The following is a 20,475-nucleotide window of genomic DNA, read 5'->3' as shown; positions in this document are numbered from 1 at the left end:
TTAACAGATAAAATAGAGTTTTTATAAATGAATTTGTTCAAAAATCAGCTCTAAAATGGTAAATAATGATTATTACAAACTTCGGAGATTTAATTAATATTTTTTAAATTGTTAATGAATTTTCATCAAACTTCGGAGATGTAAGTAATAAAAAATTAATTTATAATGTTAAAAATATTACTAATATTTTTTTTCAAAAATGTTATACTGAAATTGATCCTGGCATCTGTGAATAACTTTAACAATATATGTTTAGAGTAAAGATTTTTTTTTTTTTTTTACAGTAACTAGTTAATAATCAAGTAAAGAGTTGATTAAGATTTGACTCTGTGCCCCGGAGAAAAACAACCCAGTGGCATTTGATTAAAAAGAAGAGCAATGCTACATGTATCGAATTTTTTTTATCTTGTAGCATCGAATTTTTTTTATCAAAATTTCAATAACCAAATTATGTAGTAATTTTTTAATAATTTTAAATTGATATTGTCTTATATACATAATAAATAAATTATTTAAAAATTATTAAATCATAAATATCAAAATTTGGATAAAAAAATTTAATAACTCTAAATTTATCCTTAAAAAATTATAAAGATTCCTTAAACCATCCCATATTAAGGGTGTTTCAGATACCTTTTATAATTACTTCAATTAAAGCTTAAACTAGACAGATAAGTTCGTGAAAATCCTTGAACTTGCTCATAAACAACAAATTCTTTTTAAGAAATAATCTACTTTGAAATACTTCAACCTTGGTGATTAGTAAATTTGTATTTAGTCATTAAATCTTACAGTTACTTTTTCCTTCCTTAAAAAAAACGAGAGACACAAAGTTACTATTTCTGATGGCTACCGCATATGCAAAAATTGAAAAAAAAAAAAATTAAAGAAGAATTTTAGGCACAAGATAATGCTATTTCTGATGCACTTTGATTCAGCTAAAAAGTGACTGGTTAGGTTGGATGCATAAAGTTTTGGTAATACAAGATTTGCATCACAGCCTTTTATTAACTAAAACCTGTAATTATTACCAAAACAAACAAGGAAAAAAAAGAACTTAACCTGTAATTTTATTAATATATGTATATCAACTATAATAATATACAAATGGTCAAGTAGCTGAAACAGAATAAGCCACTTCACCTCCTACACCTTTTACATACAAACTAGCTTTAATAATGGAGGATTTTTCAATAAATTACAAGAGTTAAACTCAGTTCCATCTCTTTGCATTCTTTGTCCCTTTTGATTTTGCTTTAGCTTGCTGAAATGCCAATCTTCTTTGCTTCTTCTGTGCTTCCTTTTCAGCCTATGAAAAATCAGATAAAATTAAAACAAATACAATAAATTAAACGTGAAAATTTCAGCCCAAGTTGACTCCTTTGTTATGTTTTACTTTCTCTTAAGTTTTAATAAACAAGTAGTTGTAAGGATTTACCTTTGACATCTTAGATTTGGCTTTCACTTTAGGAGCCTTTTCCTCAAGCTCTGCCTCACGTTCAAGCTCTTTTTCCCTCGCATCAAGGTTCTTCTCTAAGTAGTACTGTAGGTCATAAATATCCATCAGAAATGAATAAAACTTGAACAAAGGACAATTACACTGGATTTGAAAAAGAAAAAAAAAAAAAAAAAAAAAAAAACCTTGCAACTCCCACTTTGATCACAATTATCACTTCCATGGGCAAATTTTTTTTTTTTTTTTTTTTTTTTTTTTGGGTCAACACTTCCATGGGCAATTGGATATTGATATTTTGTAAGCTGAAAATTTGAAAATGAAAAAGTACATAAATGGATTCATCTTACACACCTACATGATAAATTCTACCATGTTACTTGAAATCATTAAGAAAAAGATTCATTTGTTTATGAAATGTAGTTTTCAAGCAGACCATCAGCATCTTCAAAGGGGAAGGCACAAGGACTTTGAGCCTCGAACCATTTTGCATGTCACATGTCATATTTAAAATCAGAGAGAAAGAGAGAGAGAGAGGGGAGGGGGGGAGAGAGAGTCTGTTGGGTGGGGATGGAGTTAAGGATCAAGACTTACATAATAATCACCATTATAGTTTTGTAAATTGTGGTCTTTGACTTCTATTACTCTATTAACTATTTGCTTTATGAAGTATCGGTCATGAGAAACTGTGATGACTGTGCCGTTGTACTCTGCTATAGCCTCCTGAGAAACAATTAGAGCTCATATCATAGTAATGCAATGGTACATTTTATAGAATACTCACTGAAAATTAGAGAAAGGCAGAGAAAAAAGATATATACCTCTAGCATTTCTTTTGATGGAATATCCAAGTGATTGGTTGGTTCGTCCAAGAGTAGAAGAGTAGATGGCTTTACCATGAACCTGCAAAAAGCAAGACGTGCCTAGCAAAACAGAAAAGCAAATGTTTACATTTGTATCTCCCTGAGAAGCATATATAGAAATTAGAACAAAATACTGATAAAGATGACGACAACAACAACAACAACAAGAAGGAAAAGAAAAGATAGGGGCATGGTTACCAAATGTTTATATTTAAATAAACATATAGGACAAAGAAACCCCAATACCATCAAGAATCAGAAATGTAGTTCAAGGATACAAGAACACATTAGACCGAGAAAACTCTAGATAAGCCCAATATCTAACTTCACTTTGTACGTCGCAGTTTTTGAATTTGATCAACATTAAATACATCTACAAGACAATGAGGATCTTACATGATTACAGACATCAAAGGTAGAAACCATTTGATGCAAGATGGAAACAACCTCTGAAAACTTATCAGAGAAGAGGAAAAACAGATTCTAAGGCCCAAACATTAATTTGGCATGATCTAGGACAAGATGGGCTTATTTGGGATCTTCAAGGATTTTAGTAGATTAATTTAGTTTCCTATTTTTAATTAGAGTATTTTATTATTTAATTAGGTTTCTTATTATTTTCAGTTTCTTAATGTTATTAGTTTCCTTATTTAACTAGGTTTCCTATTATTTTAGTTTCCTAATGTTATTAGATGATTTTAATATAAATAGGGTTCTTTGTAATTCTTGGGGAAGTAATCAATATTACAAGAATTTTATGAGATTATTTTCTCTGGTTTTGTGTGATGCAAAACAAACTTAGGTGTGATGCCTAGGGTTTTGGGAGTGATTCCTAAAATCAATCTAGTGTGATACTAGAATCCTATCTATTTCTTTTCTATTTTCTTTCTTTCCCTATCTGTCCTACATCACCATTACACCATGGTCATCAATAAGGATTCTTAAACAGAGAATGACCTAGACAAAGTGGCCATGATAGTTGTAGTTTAATTCTTTATTCTTTTAATCTTTTATACTTTTATCCTCTTATTCAGTCTTTCTATATCAATTATTTCATAAACCACTAGGAAGCAATAAGTAGAATTTCAAAACATCATTGTTCCTAAAGATTTCATCAATTCGTCACATATATTAAGATATATCAACAAAAGCTAAACAAATGATTGTGAAGAGAAAGGCTTAAAAGTTTAAATCTATACCTTCTCACCACCACTTAAACGGGAAACTTTTCTATCAAGCATATCAGCTTTGAAATTACAACGCCCAAGGAGACCTTTTATTTCATTAAGTCTCTTGTCCTCTGCAGCTTCTTCTACCGTTTCAAGCACTGTTTTCTCTAAGTCAAGTGCCTCAGCCTTAAAAAGTTAGATAAAACTCCATCAGCATCAGCAATATTGCATGGGAATGCAAATTAAAACAATATTCAAAATGGTATTTTCTTTTCAACAAACTAAGCACGAAAAAACTAGAAACACCATTTTACTAAATCAATCAAGATTTTATACAACTCATGACAGCAACCAACCTGATTTTGTTCAAAATAGTTTGGCAGAACGTTATGCTCCCCAAGAATAACTTCACCAGCTCTTGGCTTTTCCAGACCCATTATCAGTTTTAGCAAAGTACTCTTTCCACATCCATTTGGGCCAATAATGGCAATTTTCTCTCCCTTTTCAATAGTAAGATTTGCCTTGTTAAACAGCATCTGGCCCACAGAACACATCAAAAACATCAAAGTAACAATTAAAACGAAAAACTAACAAGCAAAAGATAATTATGTAGAGACCTTTTATTTATTTAGCAGTCTGAGCCAACTCACCTTATCCTCAAAGCCAAACTCCAAATTCTTAATGGTTACAACAGATCTTCCACTTATTACATCCTCAGGCTCAGGAAATCTTATCTTCATCTGTTTCCTTCGAAATGGCTTCTCAATTAAACCCTCTTCCTGAAGTCTCTCCAGCTTCTGTTGTTACCCACATTATAAAGAAAGGAAGAAAGAAAAAATGTTAGGTATGGATTTGAACCATCCAGAAAATAAATTGAATACATTAAGAAAACCGAAACATTATGTCCTGCTAAGAGTTGACCTAAATATCCGTTGGATAGGAAGAACGTATCATGCATAATTATAAACAGTATTAAGAAAATTAGGCCTTAGATTCTTGTAACCAACCAAACACCTGGTCACAGTGTGGTAGTGATCAATGTTCATTTTCTATCCGGAATGGGCATAACTCACTCTTAGGTCCCCACAATTATCAGACAGTTTTTTGCACAAGTAGCTTTGCATTAATTTTTCCTTTTTTTTTTTTTTTTTTTATATCCCTAGCTCAGAGGGTTATTCGAATCTTTCGTTTTTGTACTCTTCTCGTTCGTTCCTTGAAATTCATAACAAAAAATAGGATAATAGAAGAGAAAAAAAAAAAACTAAAACAGAACTCATAAAACCATTGTATTACATAGGGAAATCAATTCAAGTATAGGTTAATAATAACAACTCAAAAATATAGTGTGCTCTCCAGAATCATTTTCATTTAATAGGCACGAGTTCTTCATCCTAGTAACAGAAAATAATGTATCATCTCATTAACTCAGATTAAACCAGGCAGGTATAACATACTTAGTAGAATGATGTGCTGCTGAAGTTGTAGATAAAAATATTTCCTCATCATCCACATGCATATATCCATATCAAATCAATATTACCAGATTGACTAGTAATTTAAATTTTTGGATGAAATTCCATGTATTTTTTACTTATGTTATTATATGCATCAAATTTTGACTTTTTTGGTAGATCTTAATGTACCTTTTCAGCAGAAGAAGCACGGCCAGAATTTGCTCCAGCACCTAGCCTTTTTATTAAGTCTCTTGTCTGTTCAATTTCCTTCTGCTGTTTCTCCCAAGCAGCATATTGTGCTTCAATCCATGCTGCCTTTGCAATAACATACTCAGAATAATTCCCCTCATATGTTCTAGCGAAACCCATGTCAGTCTCCACTATTTTTGTGCATAATTGATCAAGGAAAGCTCTGTCATGCGATATGATAACCATTGGCACATCTTGCTTGTTGAGATAGCCTTCAAGCCACTCAATTGTGTCCAGGTCAAGATGATTAGTAGGCTCATCCAGAAGCAGTAAATCTGGCTCCTGATAAACAAAAAGCATACAATCATGGTAACACCAAAATGCATCTTAAGGACACATAAAATATGTCATCAAAGGAAAAGGGCAGCTCATGTCGGAAATCATGATAGCAATAATAAAAGAATAATACACACAACCTTACCATAATACTACAGCAGGTTGCAGATATACAGCAGAAGAATAGCTAAATTAGCACAGCTTCAAGAATTTCAAATTCAACAAGCGAAGACAATAAGCAAAGCCTCCCACATTTACTAAATCCAATACTGCATTTGCTACTCTCTCGCAATTTAGTTTTGTAATAGTGATTTACCCATTGACGAATAATTATTATGGTTCTAAAGCAGATAAAAACAAATATCTTATTGAAGAGAAACAATAGTAAGATAATTAGAATACAAGCAAGAAAGCATCCAGAAAATACCAATATCGAACATGACAAAATCTAGTAACGAACTTCCTATTCCTATACCAGCAAGAATCACCTCAAACATGAATATACCTGAAGTAGAATCTTCCCAAGTGACATTCTCATCTGCCATCCACCGCTAAATGAGGCCACCAGCCTATCAGAATCCTCTGGAGCAAATCCCAGTTCTGGCATCAGCTTGCTAATCTTTGCATCCACCTCATCCAAGTCAACCGCCTGTGCCTGACTCTGAAGAGAATCAAACTCATCCAAAAGCCTCCCCATCAAGTCCATATCATCAACCGCACTCTCCAAAGCCTTCTGCACCTTCTCCAACTTCTCTGATATCGCCATCTCCTCCTTAAATGCACTCATAAGCTCCTCCCTCACTGTCTTACTCAATGAAACCTCAAACTCTTGACTCAAAAATGCAATTTTCATATTTGGTTTTGCTTTTATTACATTTCCTGAATCAGGCTCTTCAAGACCGGCAATAATTCTCATCTGGGTCGTTTTCCCTGCACCATTAACACCTACCAATCCAACTTTATCACCCTTCTTAACTTCCCAACTAACATCCTTCAACACAGACACACCCTTATACGCCTTACTCACATTTTCCAGTTTCACACCCGAAGAAATTCCCGAAGCGCCCGAATTTGATTGCTTGTTCACACGTTTGCGCTCAAACTCATCCACAGAATCATCCGAAAACAGAGATTCAATATCCTCTTTAGTCATAGTTTCGCCCACCGAACTTTCAACGGCGACAGCCGAAAACCGAGTCGTAACCTTAGAATTTTGCCTTCTTGTGTTAAACAAATTACTGGTTTTGATTGAGTTAGCGTTACCTCTAATGGATTGAATGGCTAACCGATTTGAAACTGAGCGGAGACGAGGTGGTAGAGCGGTCTTTCGAGCATCAAGGCGGGTGGAACCAGTGAGGAAGGTTGAGCGGAGGTCGAGGCGGTGAAGATTGGTGGTTAAGTCCATGGTTGGATATTGAGAAAGTGTGAGAATCTGGGCGAGAAAGTGAAAGAAAAAAAAAAACAGTGGAAGAAAATTCAATTAAAAAGGATTATTGGAAAAATAATAGAAATGGGCAAAAACTGGTATTGGAAAAATGGAGAAAATGAGGGCAATGTGCGAGTCTCTGTGAAGAAGAAGAAGAGTTAACACAGAAACTCAAAGCCCATGAATAAGTTTCAGATATTGAAGGACTATAAATTTTCCCCTACCAAGTAAAAGACAAATAAGATAAAATCTTTTTTTTTCTTTTAAGAAAAATAATAGTATTTTTAGGTAGGTAATTTATGAGATTCTTTTTTTTTTTAAATAATTTATAAGTATAAAAATTTATGAGACTTTTTAAAATATCGAAAGACTATAAAAATTTAAAATAAATTTGAAATAAGAAAATTGAAGTATTTAGTATTTTATTAAATGTAAAATTTTAGGATTTTTTTTTTTTTGGTATTTCAGAATTTAGAATAAATAAATTTGAGATTAAAAATTATAAAATATAAGTCCTGTCCTATATTGTTTGCAAATGGCTTTTGGTTTTACAAATTGGAAAGTAACGAAAAATATGATGGACAACTATTAAAAATTTTGAATCGAAAAAAAGTTGAAATATTTTCTAATATAGATAGATTTACAATTATTTTTGAAAATATTGAATTTGAAAAAAGTTAGAAAATATTTTTTAAAATATAAATAGAATTTAGAAAATATCACAAAAGCATTTTACATGTATTTGGAAAATTTTAAAAATATGGAATAGACAATATTTACTATTTTAAATTTAAAAATATTTATTTTATTTAAATATAAATCATATTTGTAATATTTAATTTTTTTTTAACAAATTATCTACTGTACAAACTATCAAAATTCTCTCATAGATAGAAATGCTCATAAAATATTTTAACATATATAATTTTTACAATTTTATTCTCATAAAATATTTTATCAAATATATTTTTAAATTTTAAAAATAAAAATTTCAATTTAGCATTCTCATTCTTTCATTTGTAAAAAGAAAAACCTTTTTGCAAAACGGTAGCCAACATGTCCTAAAAGTCTAGAGAGCTTTTTTAAATTTTGTAATTTAGTGAAAAATAATTGTGGACAGTGTAAAATACATAAAAATGGAGACAAGGATAACACCTGCGGGCTGCTATCGAAGAACAAATTTTGTGGTGCAGAATCTGCTCCGTATTTGAAAGAAATTGATAGTGTCCTCCCGTATGCTGCCACGTGTAATGAAATGTAAGAGCCTGCTCAATCCACGTGCTTATAAGGGACAGCCTCAATATAAAATATTCCAGCTTTTGGATTTTTTCTAATCAAATTGGAAAAATTAAAAAAAGGTTGTATTTTTTTTATTTGCAAAGTAAAATAAAATATATATATATATATATATAAACTTTCTTTTCAAAAGTTGTAACTTGTTGACGGTTTTCTTAATTTATTTTTCAAAAAATAAAAAGAACGATCAGGCAAACTTATCTCCATTTATTATTGCATTGCTATAATTATTTTGCTATTACTTACTAGGAACTTCCTTCTGAAATTAAAGGGAAAAATTAAAAATAAAAAATAAAACTATTAACCCTAATATGCCTCATGTCTATTTTATTTTATTTCAATCATGTTTAATGGGTAATAATTTTGAATATATAATGTGGTGAAAATCGCTCTCCAAGTGCCAAATTTGACACCAATTTAGGGTGAATGTACAATATCATCAAATTTAGTGCAATACTACTCACTTTACTAATTTACTAATCGTGGTTTTTTTTTTTTTTTTATAGTTTTTAAATTTTACGAAACAACTTTTAATATTATAATATTTTTATAATTTTTATCCCAAATTCATATTTTCAATAGAATCAATTGTTTTTTGAAATCAAAAAATAAAAATCTTATATTTATCCCATATCTTTAATTAGTATTTTTCATTTTACATGGAATAAAATCAATACGTAAATTATACAAAATGTTGATTACAATATATCTATACAAAAATGGTAATATAAAAAATAAAATAAAAAAGGATATAAAAATAAATTTAATGCTAAAAAGGGTATAATGAGTTGAAAAAAAAAAGTACTGTTTAATATGGCTTTTGCATCATTTTGACATAAAATTTGCACCACCAATGCAATAGATCAGAGATGCTCTTAACAATATAACTTAATTTCATTTTTCCAAATTTAAAAATGAGTATTCAACTACCTAAGAAATAATTTTTGATTTAAAAAATTGTTCACAAAGTAAAAAGAGTCTCAAAACACTCAAAAAAAATTTATTTAAATTTGTCATCACAATTCCAAGGAATCTTTTCTTTTGATCATAACGTCAGATGCTTTAGATCTCTTTAATCACAAACAAGAATCAAAGTTTTATTCATTTTAGTTGCGATGTAACCAAAGAAGCAAAAAACTAAAAATAAATTGTACATACATAATTTTAAGCTTTTTATTCAATTTTATAATTTTCCACATCCGTTGTCATTCCATTGAATCGAATCTTTAAGGTTATGACCTCAACTGATTTATATATATATATATATATATATATTAAACTGAAAATTCCACTAAAATTGCGGACCCATATCCAATCAACCACAAAATTATCCTTTTCATTCCTTCATCTCATCCTGCAATAATGGCATTTGACACAAATATTTGATTTATCATTTTAACTCGGTGACAACCTGGTTAACTAGCTATGTAATAATAAAGGTAAAAATGAGAAAATAACTAGAACTATATTCAGAAATGCAATATATACATATACACGAAATATAGATTTAAATAAATATATTATTAGCAATTTAGCAGCACAAATTAAAGTAAGAGAGCTAAGAATTTTGTTTTTGAAAAAAGTTCGTAGCAAGATCAAATTAAAAAATATACCAAATGATTAACAAGCATGTATTGACGAAAGAATATTGAACAACAATATAACTCACCTTTAAAACCAACTAATTAAAGAAATCCAGATATTAAAAAAAATAATAATAGCAAGAACAAGAGCATTAGACTACAATTTTACCAAAATAAATAAATAAATAAAGAGCATTAGACTACAATATTATTGTGTACGTGCTGGAAACATTAAGTAAATCCTAAAAGAGAGTACGAAATTAATCCTTCAATGGGTACAGTTGGTTCATGAGTCAAAAACTACAAAGAAATACCTTTAAATGGGACCCAAAATTACTGTCGAACACCCAAGCAAAACTTATTATACTAAAATTCTAAATGTAGTTCTCCAAACAAAAAACTAATAATAACATCCAAAATGAAAAAACTCCGACTGGAAATTCCAAGTATCGAACAAATCTTTTATCTAAGGGACTGCACACAATGCATGATCTTGTAGACTTGCTGTTAAGCAACCTCAAGGTCTCTGATCCTTGGCTCATGTGCGGGCACAGAACCACCAAACCAAACCACCCTAAATCCTAAAGAATTTTTGATCTAGCAGATGTCCATTTCCCGTTCTCCAAAAACTCTACCATAAGCTCACAGTACCACAAAAAGGTCAGATAAGTTGACAGAACAACCTCAGAAGCATTGAAAGGATCCTTAGCAGATTAAATATCAAATCCCAATATGATGTTGTACAACTACAGAACTGGATTAGTGCCAACCAGAAACTTACTGAAGCATGTGATTCAGAAATGAAAGACAAACTGAGTTTCATCAACTGTAACAAATAGCTTCTTAGTTTTAAATACAGGTTTGCACCGAAGCAAATAAAATTGGTGCACTCATCTAATATCACATGAAGAAACCATGCTTCTAGGTTTGCAATTTGATAAAAACATAAGAAATCAGCAATTATGCCCTATTACTTAATTTTCTTACCTCGATTCGATCAAATACCACCTAGTCTGCTCTCTATGAATACAAGCAAGCAACGAACCCAATTTATTAGGCAATTTTCATTTTGAAACACAAGCCATAAGGAATATCATTGTGCCTCTAACAGAAAAACATCCACTTCCTTCTATTTATATTTACAACTTATGGCTTCCTATGACATCAATCAGTATCAAATGCCAAAAACTATGAGCAAGTTGGACAACATAAACAACCAATAAGGAACTTCAAATTTTCATATTTTCCAACCAATCATCGAATATACTGCAAATAACCATACGTGAGCCAGTATATGTAAAATACAAGACATTATATATGTTCTCTTTCTAGTCTCCCTATCTAGATTCTCTCTCAATTAATCATCATAAGGCAGGAAGGGTTTATACAAGTTTATAACCAAGATTTAACATAACGTATTAAGTCCCCCAACTATTTTTTAAGTAACAATAAATATTGTTAGAACAATGAAACCAGCAACAATAATTGTGAAAAAAATAGTAGCAGTAGGCAATCTAAGCATGCAAGTTTTGAAATAGAACATTGCAAACATTATGATCTTCAAATGAGCATTTCATAAGTAAAATCATATCTCATGGAGAACCTTCAGGTCCAGTCCACATGTGACAAAAAAGACAGTTTATAAAGGCTGAGACGAAGAAAGTTAAAGATGAGAACTTTTGAGGTTAAACCTGAGGAATACAATTCAAAACCAAGAATAGGAAAAGCAATTATAATTATTAAACTTTACAAAATTAATACGATGGAAAACGAATCTTACTTAACAAATATTACTCAATTCATATTGCAAATTTTAAAAAGCATTTTTGATCACTAACAGACTCTACTAAGTACACAAATTTATAGTCGAAAGTACTGAAACAGTTCGGCTTTTAAATAAAACAAAACTACAATATTTTGAAAGGAAGAAAGAAAGAGGGGAGGAAAATAAGATTATAAAAACAGAAATTCGATTTCAGATTTTTAAGATTCTGCTCTTTGTGGTAACCATCAGCTCCTTAAACTTCAGAAGAATCAGCAGACCAGTACAAAAAGACTGATGCACCTATGTGGTATCTGCACATTGAATAAGGAAACGTAAAACGACAATTTGAAAAAACAAAAATGTTTCAGAACCCAGAATCCTTTAAAACGGAGCAGTAAAATTAGGATGTCACATTTCAAAAGGACAAAGGTTTATGCAATAATGATGTCAATTTGCTACAAAAACATAAGATAATATAGAGTAAATCTTAAAAGTGCAAAGAGAAACCATCTTCAATAAATTGTAAGAAGCTGGGAAAAAAAGATGTGACTTAAATTTTATTTTATTTAAAAAAAAAGCCACTGAAAAGAAAAGCATAACTCCCCTTCATACGGAAAATAAGTGAAAGCTCATAACAAAAAATAATATCAACTTTAAAACAATATCAAATGGCCAAAAGCTAATCTTTACATTGAAATAGTATAAGTTAACAATAGCAAAACCAAGATTCATGCTGAATAAGACCAAAAATAAAATCATCCACTTATCCACCGAAAATGTACCAAAGTAAATAACATAACTACAAAACTAAAGGATCCAGATAGTTTCTTTTCCAAATAAAAACTTGTCAGAACAAACCCCATGCTGCCAACTTCCCCAAAATAAGATCTTGTTAGGCTTGCGAATTACAATGATAATAAATGTATGCAATACACTTAATACTTTATAATTGTAAATGTATGTTCAGGTAAGCTTCTCTTCAAGACATAACCAAACTCGCAAAAAACTGAAACCACGTACATTGTTTAGCAGGTGCTTTTCAAAAGATTGGTTGGTTTACTCAAAAAGGGACATATATATGCAAGCCTGTTAACATTATATCAACCTTCAGTTGTGAACACACAACAAAATTAACAATGCACCCATATGGAATCATTAAACCGCTGTGTAAGGTTTTGGTTTTTAACTATGTAAGAGAGACATAATACTGTTTGCAGGCTGTGAACATTTCTGATATAATTGTAAGGGTGTATAATACCATATCCAACAACAATATTCCAAGATGGATTAATCAATTGAAAATTAAATTTTCAGTTCCAAAAATTCAATGTGAAAACTTAAGATGCCACATTTCCAACATCTAACTTCCCAAAGTCACAACTTTAGCACATAAAAATTTAGAACTTAAGTACCTATCTGCAGATGAACTTTTATCCCATTCATCTATAAGCTTGCAAGCTGCAAGACAAATTGACTAAAAGACAGAAACTTCCATATTATGTGATTCAAAATTTATTTTTTAATGTTAGCACTTTAAAGAGAAGACTCAAAATCAACACATGTTACATTTTTCCCCACTAAAAAATTTGCCTCCCAACATTAAAAATGAATTTGCACAGAAACTATGCATAAAAAAAAAAAATAATAATAATAACATAGCCGACAAAATAAAAAGTGCTTTGTTATACCTGAGGGGCACCTAGTGCCCCATGTATGTTGGACCGACACCATATTGTCCAACACCATGTTGCCCTCTTCCAGAACCACCAGGCCCTATCTGCTGATTTGGATAACCTCCCGGAATTGCACCTTGATTTCCATAGCCTCCGATGACTCCGGGGCTTATATTGGCTTGACTTCCATAAGCACTCTGTATTCCATGGCCTGTAGTACCTGGCACACCTGGATTCACAGCCGCAGTGGACCCAAAAGATCCCAACAAATTCGTTAGCCCCAACCCAGCACCCTGACTTGCAAGCAACGCGGTTAGAGCCTGGCCAAGGGCAGGGTTCAATGCCTGGGCCGCCGCAGGCCCTTGGTTAAACCCAATCCCGGGGCCGGCCGGTGCCATCAGATGGCCCGGGGCAGTCGCAGTCGCAGCCCCAGCAACATAACCAGGATTCTCATTCCTCTGGAATTGGTTACCATGCGAATGCGAATTATGGTTATGGTGGGGCTGGTGCTGGTGCTGGTTCTGATGCTGATGCTGGGCCTTTCCCGGCTTAGGACCATCGATTGCTCTCTGGCAATGCAAAATGTGGCCCTCGAAATTCTTATGCGGCTCTTCAAGAGCTCTCTTTGCACTCTCCATCGACTTGTAAACGAATAAACAAAACCCTTTAGGCCTTCCAGTCATCTTATCGAGTCCCAGAGGCCCCTCCTCAATCTCTCCATACTTGGAGAAGAAGGTATACAACTTCTGCGGGTCAAGCTCTGCTCCAACATTGCTCACATAAATCTTTCTCAGTGTATATTCCGACGTCGGCTGCGACTGCGGAGCAGGGGCACCGGAGGCTGCGGCGGTGCTCGAGGGCGGGACCGGGCCGACCGAGGCTAGCTGGCAAGCAGTCATGCGGTTACCAATCTTCTTCTGAGGCTGCTTCAGCGCCCTGCGAGCTCCGCCGCGACTCTTGAAAAGAATGAAACCGTAACCCTTGGACTTCCCGGAGACCTTATCACACACGGCCTTGCAGTCTTCGATCTCGCCGTATTGCTTGAACACGGCGGTGAGTGCCTCCGCGTTCGTGTCCCAGCCAAGCCCGTGGACGAATATCTTCCGGTTGACCGGGTCTTCGTTGGCGACCTTCCGGATCAGATCCGCCACATCCCCATGCTTTTCCGAAGCTTCAATTAGCAGATTCAATAGCTGGTCTTTACTGAAGGGTTCCAGAAGCTTCTGAATAGACTCTTCCTCATCATCATCACCACCAACACCACCACCCACACCCGAAACCGACGGCGTTTTAGCGTGATTAGCAGCATTCCCTTCTTCTTCTTCTTCATCGTCCGAGTCTTCTTCTTCTTCATCTTCTTCCTCTTCGTATTCTTCGTATTCATCTTCTTCAACGTCTTCTTCGTCTTCTTCTTCATCTTCTTCGACTGCTTCGTCTTCTGGTTCTTTCTGAGGTTTTGGTTCCTCGCTAACCTTCTGTTGTTGTTGTTGTTGTTGTTGCTTTTTGGAGGGCTCCGATGCCTCCGTCGTTTTCGGTTCCAGCTTTCGCTTCCTCACCATTGTTCGGAATCGGAAGGTTGAAGAATTCGAGGGTTAGGGTTTGCTTCGCCCAAGTTGGTGTTGACAGCACCCAAAAGTAAGAATCAGGTCGGAGTGAAATACACGTGACACCGTAAAGCAGTGACCTTTGTGGTTTTAAGTTTGTTATATGACACAAAACACCAAGCCCAAAATCGTAAATTCCAGATTCTTTTGCTTTCAAAAAAGTATATATATAAATACATATATATATATATATAATTTTTTTTTTTTGGGGTTAAAATTAATAATAAAGATTTTTTTAATAAAAATCAGTAATATAAAGATTTTTTTTTGAATAAAAATCAGTAATAAAGTTGCATATTGCATAAATTGTTTAAATAACTTTCATTAATAAATTTATTCAATATTATTGTTTTTCTAGTAAAAATATCTGTAGGTACGAATGATATTTATCAAAAATATTTATTAAATAATATTTATCAATATATTATTGATTAATATATTTATTAAAAAATAAATAAATTAATTAAATATAAATATATTATATTATATTATTTGATAAATAAATTTAATAAATATTTTAACAAATTTAGTATTACTAGAGTCATAAATTAGTTTTATCATATATCATTAAACTTTAGTTGAGATAGTTTTTGCTTTTGTTTTTCTTTTTAAAATTATTTTTCAAAATTGTTTAAATAGTGTCTGAAAAATCTTTTGAGCCTGAAAATTAAAAAACAACTTTTAATAATATATGTCAAAAGGGAAATATGTCTTCAAACCTAAGTATGGTGCATAAAACGTTTATGTTCAAGTTAAACGTTTTTTTATTTTTATTTTAAATGAATTATGGAAGAAAAAAGTTTCTCTCGGCTTTAAAATTGACTTTCACAAGTCAATTTTTATTTCATAGATTCATAATATCTATACCACTTGAGAATAAATGACAATTATTACAAATTTGTCGTTTTCTAAAGAATCAAACACAATTAAAGTAAATATTTTATGTAATGTGACATATGGTTGACGATCTGTAAATATTTTACGTGATCGAAATAAAATTTGTTATGTAAATCTATTATATGAATTTTGTTATTTATGTTTGAATATTAATCCATAGAGACTTCCCAATTATTGTTTGCGGCTACAATTTATGTGCGGGTCATGCAGGTTGATGTGCATATCGCATAGTGTTTGGTAGTAAAACAAATCATTTTTTTTTTTTTTCCTTTTTTGTGTGGTTGATAATAGGTAGTAACAATAACAAGACTTGCTTGTCAGGGAAATAAGAAAGAAAAAATTCCCATCCTATTTGTCATTTTCTGGGACACTTTACAAACGCTTTTGGAAGCTTTTTGAGTTTTTATTTTATTTTTTTATTCTTATCCGAGTTTTAAATTTTAAATGTAAATTTGATTTTCGATTTTGCCTTAAAGAATTTAAAATCAGCTTTATATTTTTACAAGATTTGTTTGTTCTCATATGAAGTCCATGTTGAATCTGCTATCCAGGGATATAGAGTGGAAACCATCTTCGTGATTTCTTTCTTTTGTAGTGGCTGGGTGGTGCGAAGGTGTGCCTATGAGTTGGAGCTTGACTAAGACTGCCTTCTTGACCACGATGGATGAGAATGGAAACAGAGTTATAGATGTTCACAACTCGTTCTGCTCCTTATCATTAAAACCAAAAGGAAACTATTCTGCAGCGGCATCAAATAAGATCCTTCTTGGAAAAATCCTCTCAACAAGAAGCTTTGCAGATTTACAGTTTCAGAAATTATGGCAAAAACCTGGAAACTTCGGGCAAAAGTCCAAATAGAGAAATTAGATGAAACTATTTTTAAACTCTCTTTTGGCAACCCAGAAGACAAAGAAACAATATTCCGTGGAAGACATTGGTCGCTCAATGGTGCCCACTTAGTGCTAAAAGAATGGCCGATGGATCTGGCAATTTCTGAGATTTCTTTCAAATACTCCACTTTTGTAGCTCAAGTCCATGGCCTACCTCCAATCTACTTACATGAGGAGACAGCACTCATAGTGGGGGAAAAGCTCGGAAAGGTACACAAAGAGTCTATTAACCGGCGATGTGTAGTTGCACAAAGATTTCTGAAGTTCAAGGTAAATATAGATGTGGAAAGGCGTCTCCCTGTGGGGTTCTTTCAAAGTCGTGCAGGTGGTTCTGATTTTTGGGTTCAATTTAAATATAAAAGGCTTGGAGATTTCTGTTACAAATGTGGCTTCATCTCTCATGTTACTAGGAAATGTCAGCTTGAGGAACCAGCTACAATCACAAACAGTAATGGTTTTGTAGCTCAATTGTATGGGCCTTGGCTGCAGTCGGAAAATTTAGGAAGCCTTTGTTTCTGAAATCCATCGGAAACAATAAATGGTCAGAGTGAATTGGTCGGAGGAAAGTCTCAGATTGAACCTAACTGCGGCGCAATTACCAACATACCATCTTCTAACGGGGCTCTTTATGACAGTATTGTGGAGCTCGAGGAGGAGTGCCAAGGGACAAGTTTGAATAGGCCTTCAAATATGGAGGAGGCACACAGAGCAGCTAAGGCAATATGCCTAGAGCTCGAGGCATTAACCATTAAAAGCTATGATTTGATTATTGATGCAGAACTCCAACGATTTGTCTGGCAAAGAATCAAAAGTAAAAATCTTGATCCCTCCATCCTAGAACAATGGGCCTTAAATTTCTCAGTATTTCTATCAGCGTCACATGCTTATGAGGAGAAAGATATAGGGCCAGTAGACCCAAGTATTTTTAAACATGATGTTTTAGGCCCAATTATTGCTAGAAGGGCTTTAGGCGAGAAAGAGACAATCATTAATGAACTCAGGCCTTTTCTGACCCGCAAAAAGCCAGCTAGTGTAGATTTAATTGGGCCTTCAAAGAAAAGCTTAGTTCGATTAGAAATGGAGTCCCAAGTCCAAAACCTAAGAGAAGACCCTCCCCCTAACCATCCTGGGAGGAACATAAATTTAGCTATGGAGTGTTTTGACTTTAATTTCTCAAATCTCCAAATTAGGGAAGAGCAAGATGCAACAGAAACCATAGAAACTCCAAGGAACAGACCACTCACACGAGAACGAAACGAAGCAGCTGGATAGAATTGGTCATGGAAAAGAGAAGCAAGACAACGAGCACAAAGGGAGAGAGCACGGAATGGGGTTGAGTCATCCTCAAGATGTCAATTGGATTTCCAGTAGGTCAAGAAGGCGGGCCTGATCATGTCCTTCCGGCCTCCTTGACCATTCTTTCTTGGAATTGTAGGGGTCTTGGAAAGCCGAAAGTCCTAAATTTGCTAAAAAATTTGGTTAGAAAGCATAAACCTAGCTGTGTTTTCATGTGTGAGACTAAAAGGAAAAGGAAACAATTAGAAAAGGTCTGCAGAGGCCTTGGGTTCTTTAATATGGAGATTGTGGAAGCAAAGGGTGCTGTTGGTGGTTTATATCTTATGTGGGCGGATTTTATAACCTTAGAAATTGCTTGAAGTTCGGAAAGGATTATCTATGGAAACATAATAAGTGACGATATGAAGACTTCTTGGAGTTTATTTGCTTGTTATGGAACCTCCTATATAGGGGGAAAAAAGGCTTTTGGGGAGAACTTTGGACAAGTCGTAGCTAGTAATAAGTCTCCTTGGCTTATTTGTGGTGATCGCAATGAGGTGGTGGATGTCTCAGAAAAACAAGGAGGCCGAGGTATTTGGAAAAGAAGGTTGTTCCTGAAGGAGTTTATGGAGAATGTGGGAGGTATTGATCTGGGTTTTAATGGAGAGAGGTATACCTGGACTAATGGTCAAACTGATCAAGCAGCTGTAAAAGAAAGATTAGATAGAGCTATTGCAAACAAAGATTGGCTTGAAGCTAATCCTCTTGCTTTCGTTGAGTACCTCAATTTCGAGGAGTCGAATCACTGTCCGTTTGTTATCCGATCAGAAGGAGCTAAGAACAAATGTAATAGGACTTTTGGATTCTTCAAAGCTTGGACTGATCAAACAAGCTACAAAGTGGTTAAGAAAGCCTGACTAGAGAGATGGAAACCAGGTATGGAGTGCCACAAGTTAAAGAGAAGCTTAATGAATACCTCCAAGGCCTTGCAAAGATGGAATAGAGACCATTTTGGATATGCTAATATTAGAATTAAAGCTTTAAAGGAGGAGCTGAACAAAGCACAACAAAATGGAGATAGATTTAAAGAAAGTTCAGTGATTAAAGAGCTGAGAACTCAGAGGTCCCGTTGGGAATCCATTATCCGCCAGAAGTCTAGAGATATATGGCTTAAAGAAAGCGATAAAAATACTAAGTTTTTCCACTTGCGTACGGTCACGAAGAGGAGATTAAATAGAGTTAATGCCATCAAAGATGGCTAAGAATGGTTATATGAGCTGATCCTCATTAGACGGTATTTTATTAATCAGTTTAAAGAGCTCTTCAGATCAAATTTTCCTTCGGCTTCAGAAGAAATCCAACAACTGGGTGACTTATGCATCACTCATGCAGACAACACAATACTTATCAGAATACCTTCAGAAGAGGAAATCAAAGAAACAGTTTGCAGTCTACACCCTTTGAAAAGCCTAAGTCCGGATGGTTTTCCTGGAATCTTCTACAGAAGCTATTGGAACATTGTCAAGGAGAGTGTGATTAGCTATACCCAGGAATATTTCAAGAATTTAAGTGTTCCGCTTAGTGTCAACTCAACCTTAATCATCCTTACTCCAAAAACAAACCACCCTTAGAATTTTAATCATTACAGACCAATAAATCTCTGCAATTTTACTTATGAGATTGTTTCAAAAATTTTGACGGGAAGGCTTAGTACTTTCCTAGAGAGGATGATTTCCCCGAACCAAGGGGCCTTTGTCAAGGGACGTTGGATTGCTGAGAATACAATGGTAGCTCATGAAGTGATGCATAAGATTAGATCGCATAAAAGGAAGAATGGTCTCATGATGATGAAAGTTGACCTAAAGGAAGCCTATGATAGAGTGGAATGGCAATTTTTGAACAGGGCTTTAGCTGCTTGGGGTTTTGCCGAAGGGTTCAGAAGACTAATCCGGAGTTGTGTGTGTTCTGTCCACTACTCATTACTGCTAAATGGTAGCATATGTGGTTCTTTCTCTCCAAGCAGAGGGTTGCAACAAGGAGACCCCCTTTTGCCTCTACTATTCATTCTCTGTTCATAATTTCTTACAAGATTGCTTTCAAAGGAGAAAGAAAGAGGGTTTATCCATGGAATAAAAATTTCAAAAAATGGTCCAGCTATCAGTCACCTCATGTATGCAGATGATTTGCTTATAATGTGCAGGGTAAAACCACAAGAGGCAGAGGTTGTTAATGCTTATTTCAAGAAATATTATGAGTGGTTCGGCCAACAAGCAAATATGGAAAAGTCCAGTATTGTTTTCTCAAAGAATTCGAGCAGAAGAGATAAGAAATTCATTAAGGAAATTCTAGGCTTCAAAGAAATGGGCTCAAATTCCGTTTACCTTGGAAACTCATTAATTATGGGAAAGAATAAGCCAAAAGATTTCTTTAAGCTCAAAGATCGGGTCCGAGACAGGCTGGATGGTTGGAACAAGCAACTCCTATCTAAGGTGGGTAAAGTTACTCTCCTCAAGTCGGTTGTTCAAGCTATACCTATCTATTCGATGGAAACTTTCAAAATCCCAAGAGGTATTTATGATGAGCTGGATGCTTTGGTAAGGAA

At 33.8% G+C, this 20,475-nt stretch overlaps 3 protein-coding genes across 4 annotated transcripts; 1 reads left to right on the top strand and 2 right to left on the bottom strand.

Annotated features, from left to right (window-relative positions):
* Positions 1 to 1,044: 1,044 nt before the first annotated feature.
* LOC107425465 (ABC transporter F family member 5) lies at positions 1,045 to 7,088 on the bottom strand. Its single transcript, XM_016035463.4, has 9 exons — positions 5,970 to 7,088; positions 5,129 to 5,470; positions 4,136 to 4,282; positions 3,842 to 4,021; positions 3,516 to 3,671; positions 2,275 to 2,376; positions 2,048 to 2,176; positions 1,439 to 1,543; positions 1,045 to 1,309 (listed from the first exon to the last, which is right to left on the bottom strand). Exons 1-9 carry the CDS (start codon positions 6,867 to 6,869, stop codon positions 1,214 to 1,216), a joined length of 2,157 nt encoding a protein of 718 aa, XP_015890949.2. The 5' UTR covers positions 6,870 to 7,088; the 3' UTR covers positions 1,045 to 1,213.
* Positions 7,089 to 9,947: 2,859 nt separating this feature from the next.
* On the bottom strand, positions 9,948 to 14,890 carry LOC107425464 (UBP1-associated protein 2A). Of its 2 annotated transcripts, none has more exons than XM_048478779.2 (2): positions 13,223 to 14,890; positions 9,948 to 10,400 (listed from the first exon to the last, which is right to left on the bottom strand). In XM_048478779.2, exon 1 carries the CDS (start codon positions 14,764 to 14,766, stop codon positions 13,234 to 13,236), a length of 1,533 nt encoding a protein of 510 aa, XP_048334736.2. In that variant the 5' UTR covers positions 14,767 to 14,890; the 3' UTR covers positions 9,948 to 10,400; positions 13,223 to 13,233. The 2 variants fall into 2 exon arrangements, with proteins under 2 accessions (XP_048334736.2, XP_015890948.3); XM_016035462.4 differs by lacking the exon at positions 9,948 to 10,400 and adding an exon at positions 11,546 to 11,845.
* A 3,405-nt stretch (positions 14,891 to 18,295) lies between these two features.
* Positions 18,296 to 18,790, top strand: LOC132804484 (uncharacterized). Its single transcript, XM_060818892.1, has one exon. The coding sequence runs from the start codon at positions 18,296 to 18,298 to the stop codon at positions 18,788 to 18,790; it is 495 nt and encodes a 164-aa protein (XP_060674875.1).
* The last annotated feature ends 1,685 nt before the right edge of the window (positions 18,791 to 20,475 follow it).

This window comes from Ziziphus jujuba, chromosome 7, assembly GCF_031755915.1.
Source record: "Ziziphus jujuba cultivar Dongzao chromosome 7, ASM3175591v1".
NCBI lineage: Eukaryota > Viridiplantae > Streptophyta > Magnoliopsida > Rosales > Rhamnaceae > Ziziphus > Ziziphus jujuba.
The sequence above is the reverse complement of the archived record's forward strand: the minus strand, read 5'-3'. Positions and strand labels throughout refer to the sequence as shown.

Bases quoted from the DNA above. Each gene is read 5' to 3' on its own strand.
- LOC132804484 (XM_060818892.1), top strand. From the start codon at position 18,296: ATGAAGACTTCTTGGAGTTTATTTGCTTGTTATGGAACCTCCTATATA.
- LOC107425465 (XM_016035463.4), bottom strand. From the start codon at position 6,869: ATGGACTTAACCACCAATCTTCACCGCCTCGACCTCCGCTCAACCTTC. The intron at 2,177-2,274 runs GTATATATCTTT...ATTGTTTCTCAG, and splicing joins CATCAAAAGAAATGCTAGAG to GAGGCTATAGCAGAGTACAA. The intron at 1,544-2,047 runs GTAAGTCTTGAT...TATGACCTACAG, and splicing joins ACTATAATGGTGATTATTAT to TACTACTTAGAGAAGAACCT.
- LOC107425464 (XM_048478779.2), bottom strand. From the start codon at position 14,766: ATGGTGAGGAAGCGAAAGCTGGAACCGAAAACGACGGAGGCATCGGAG.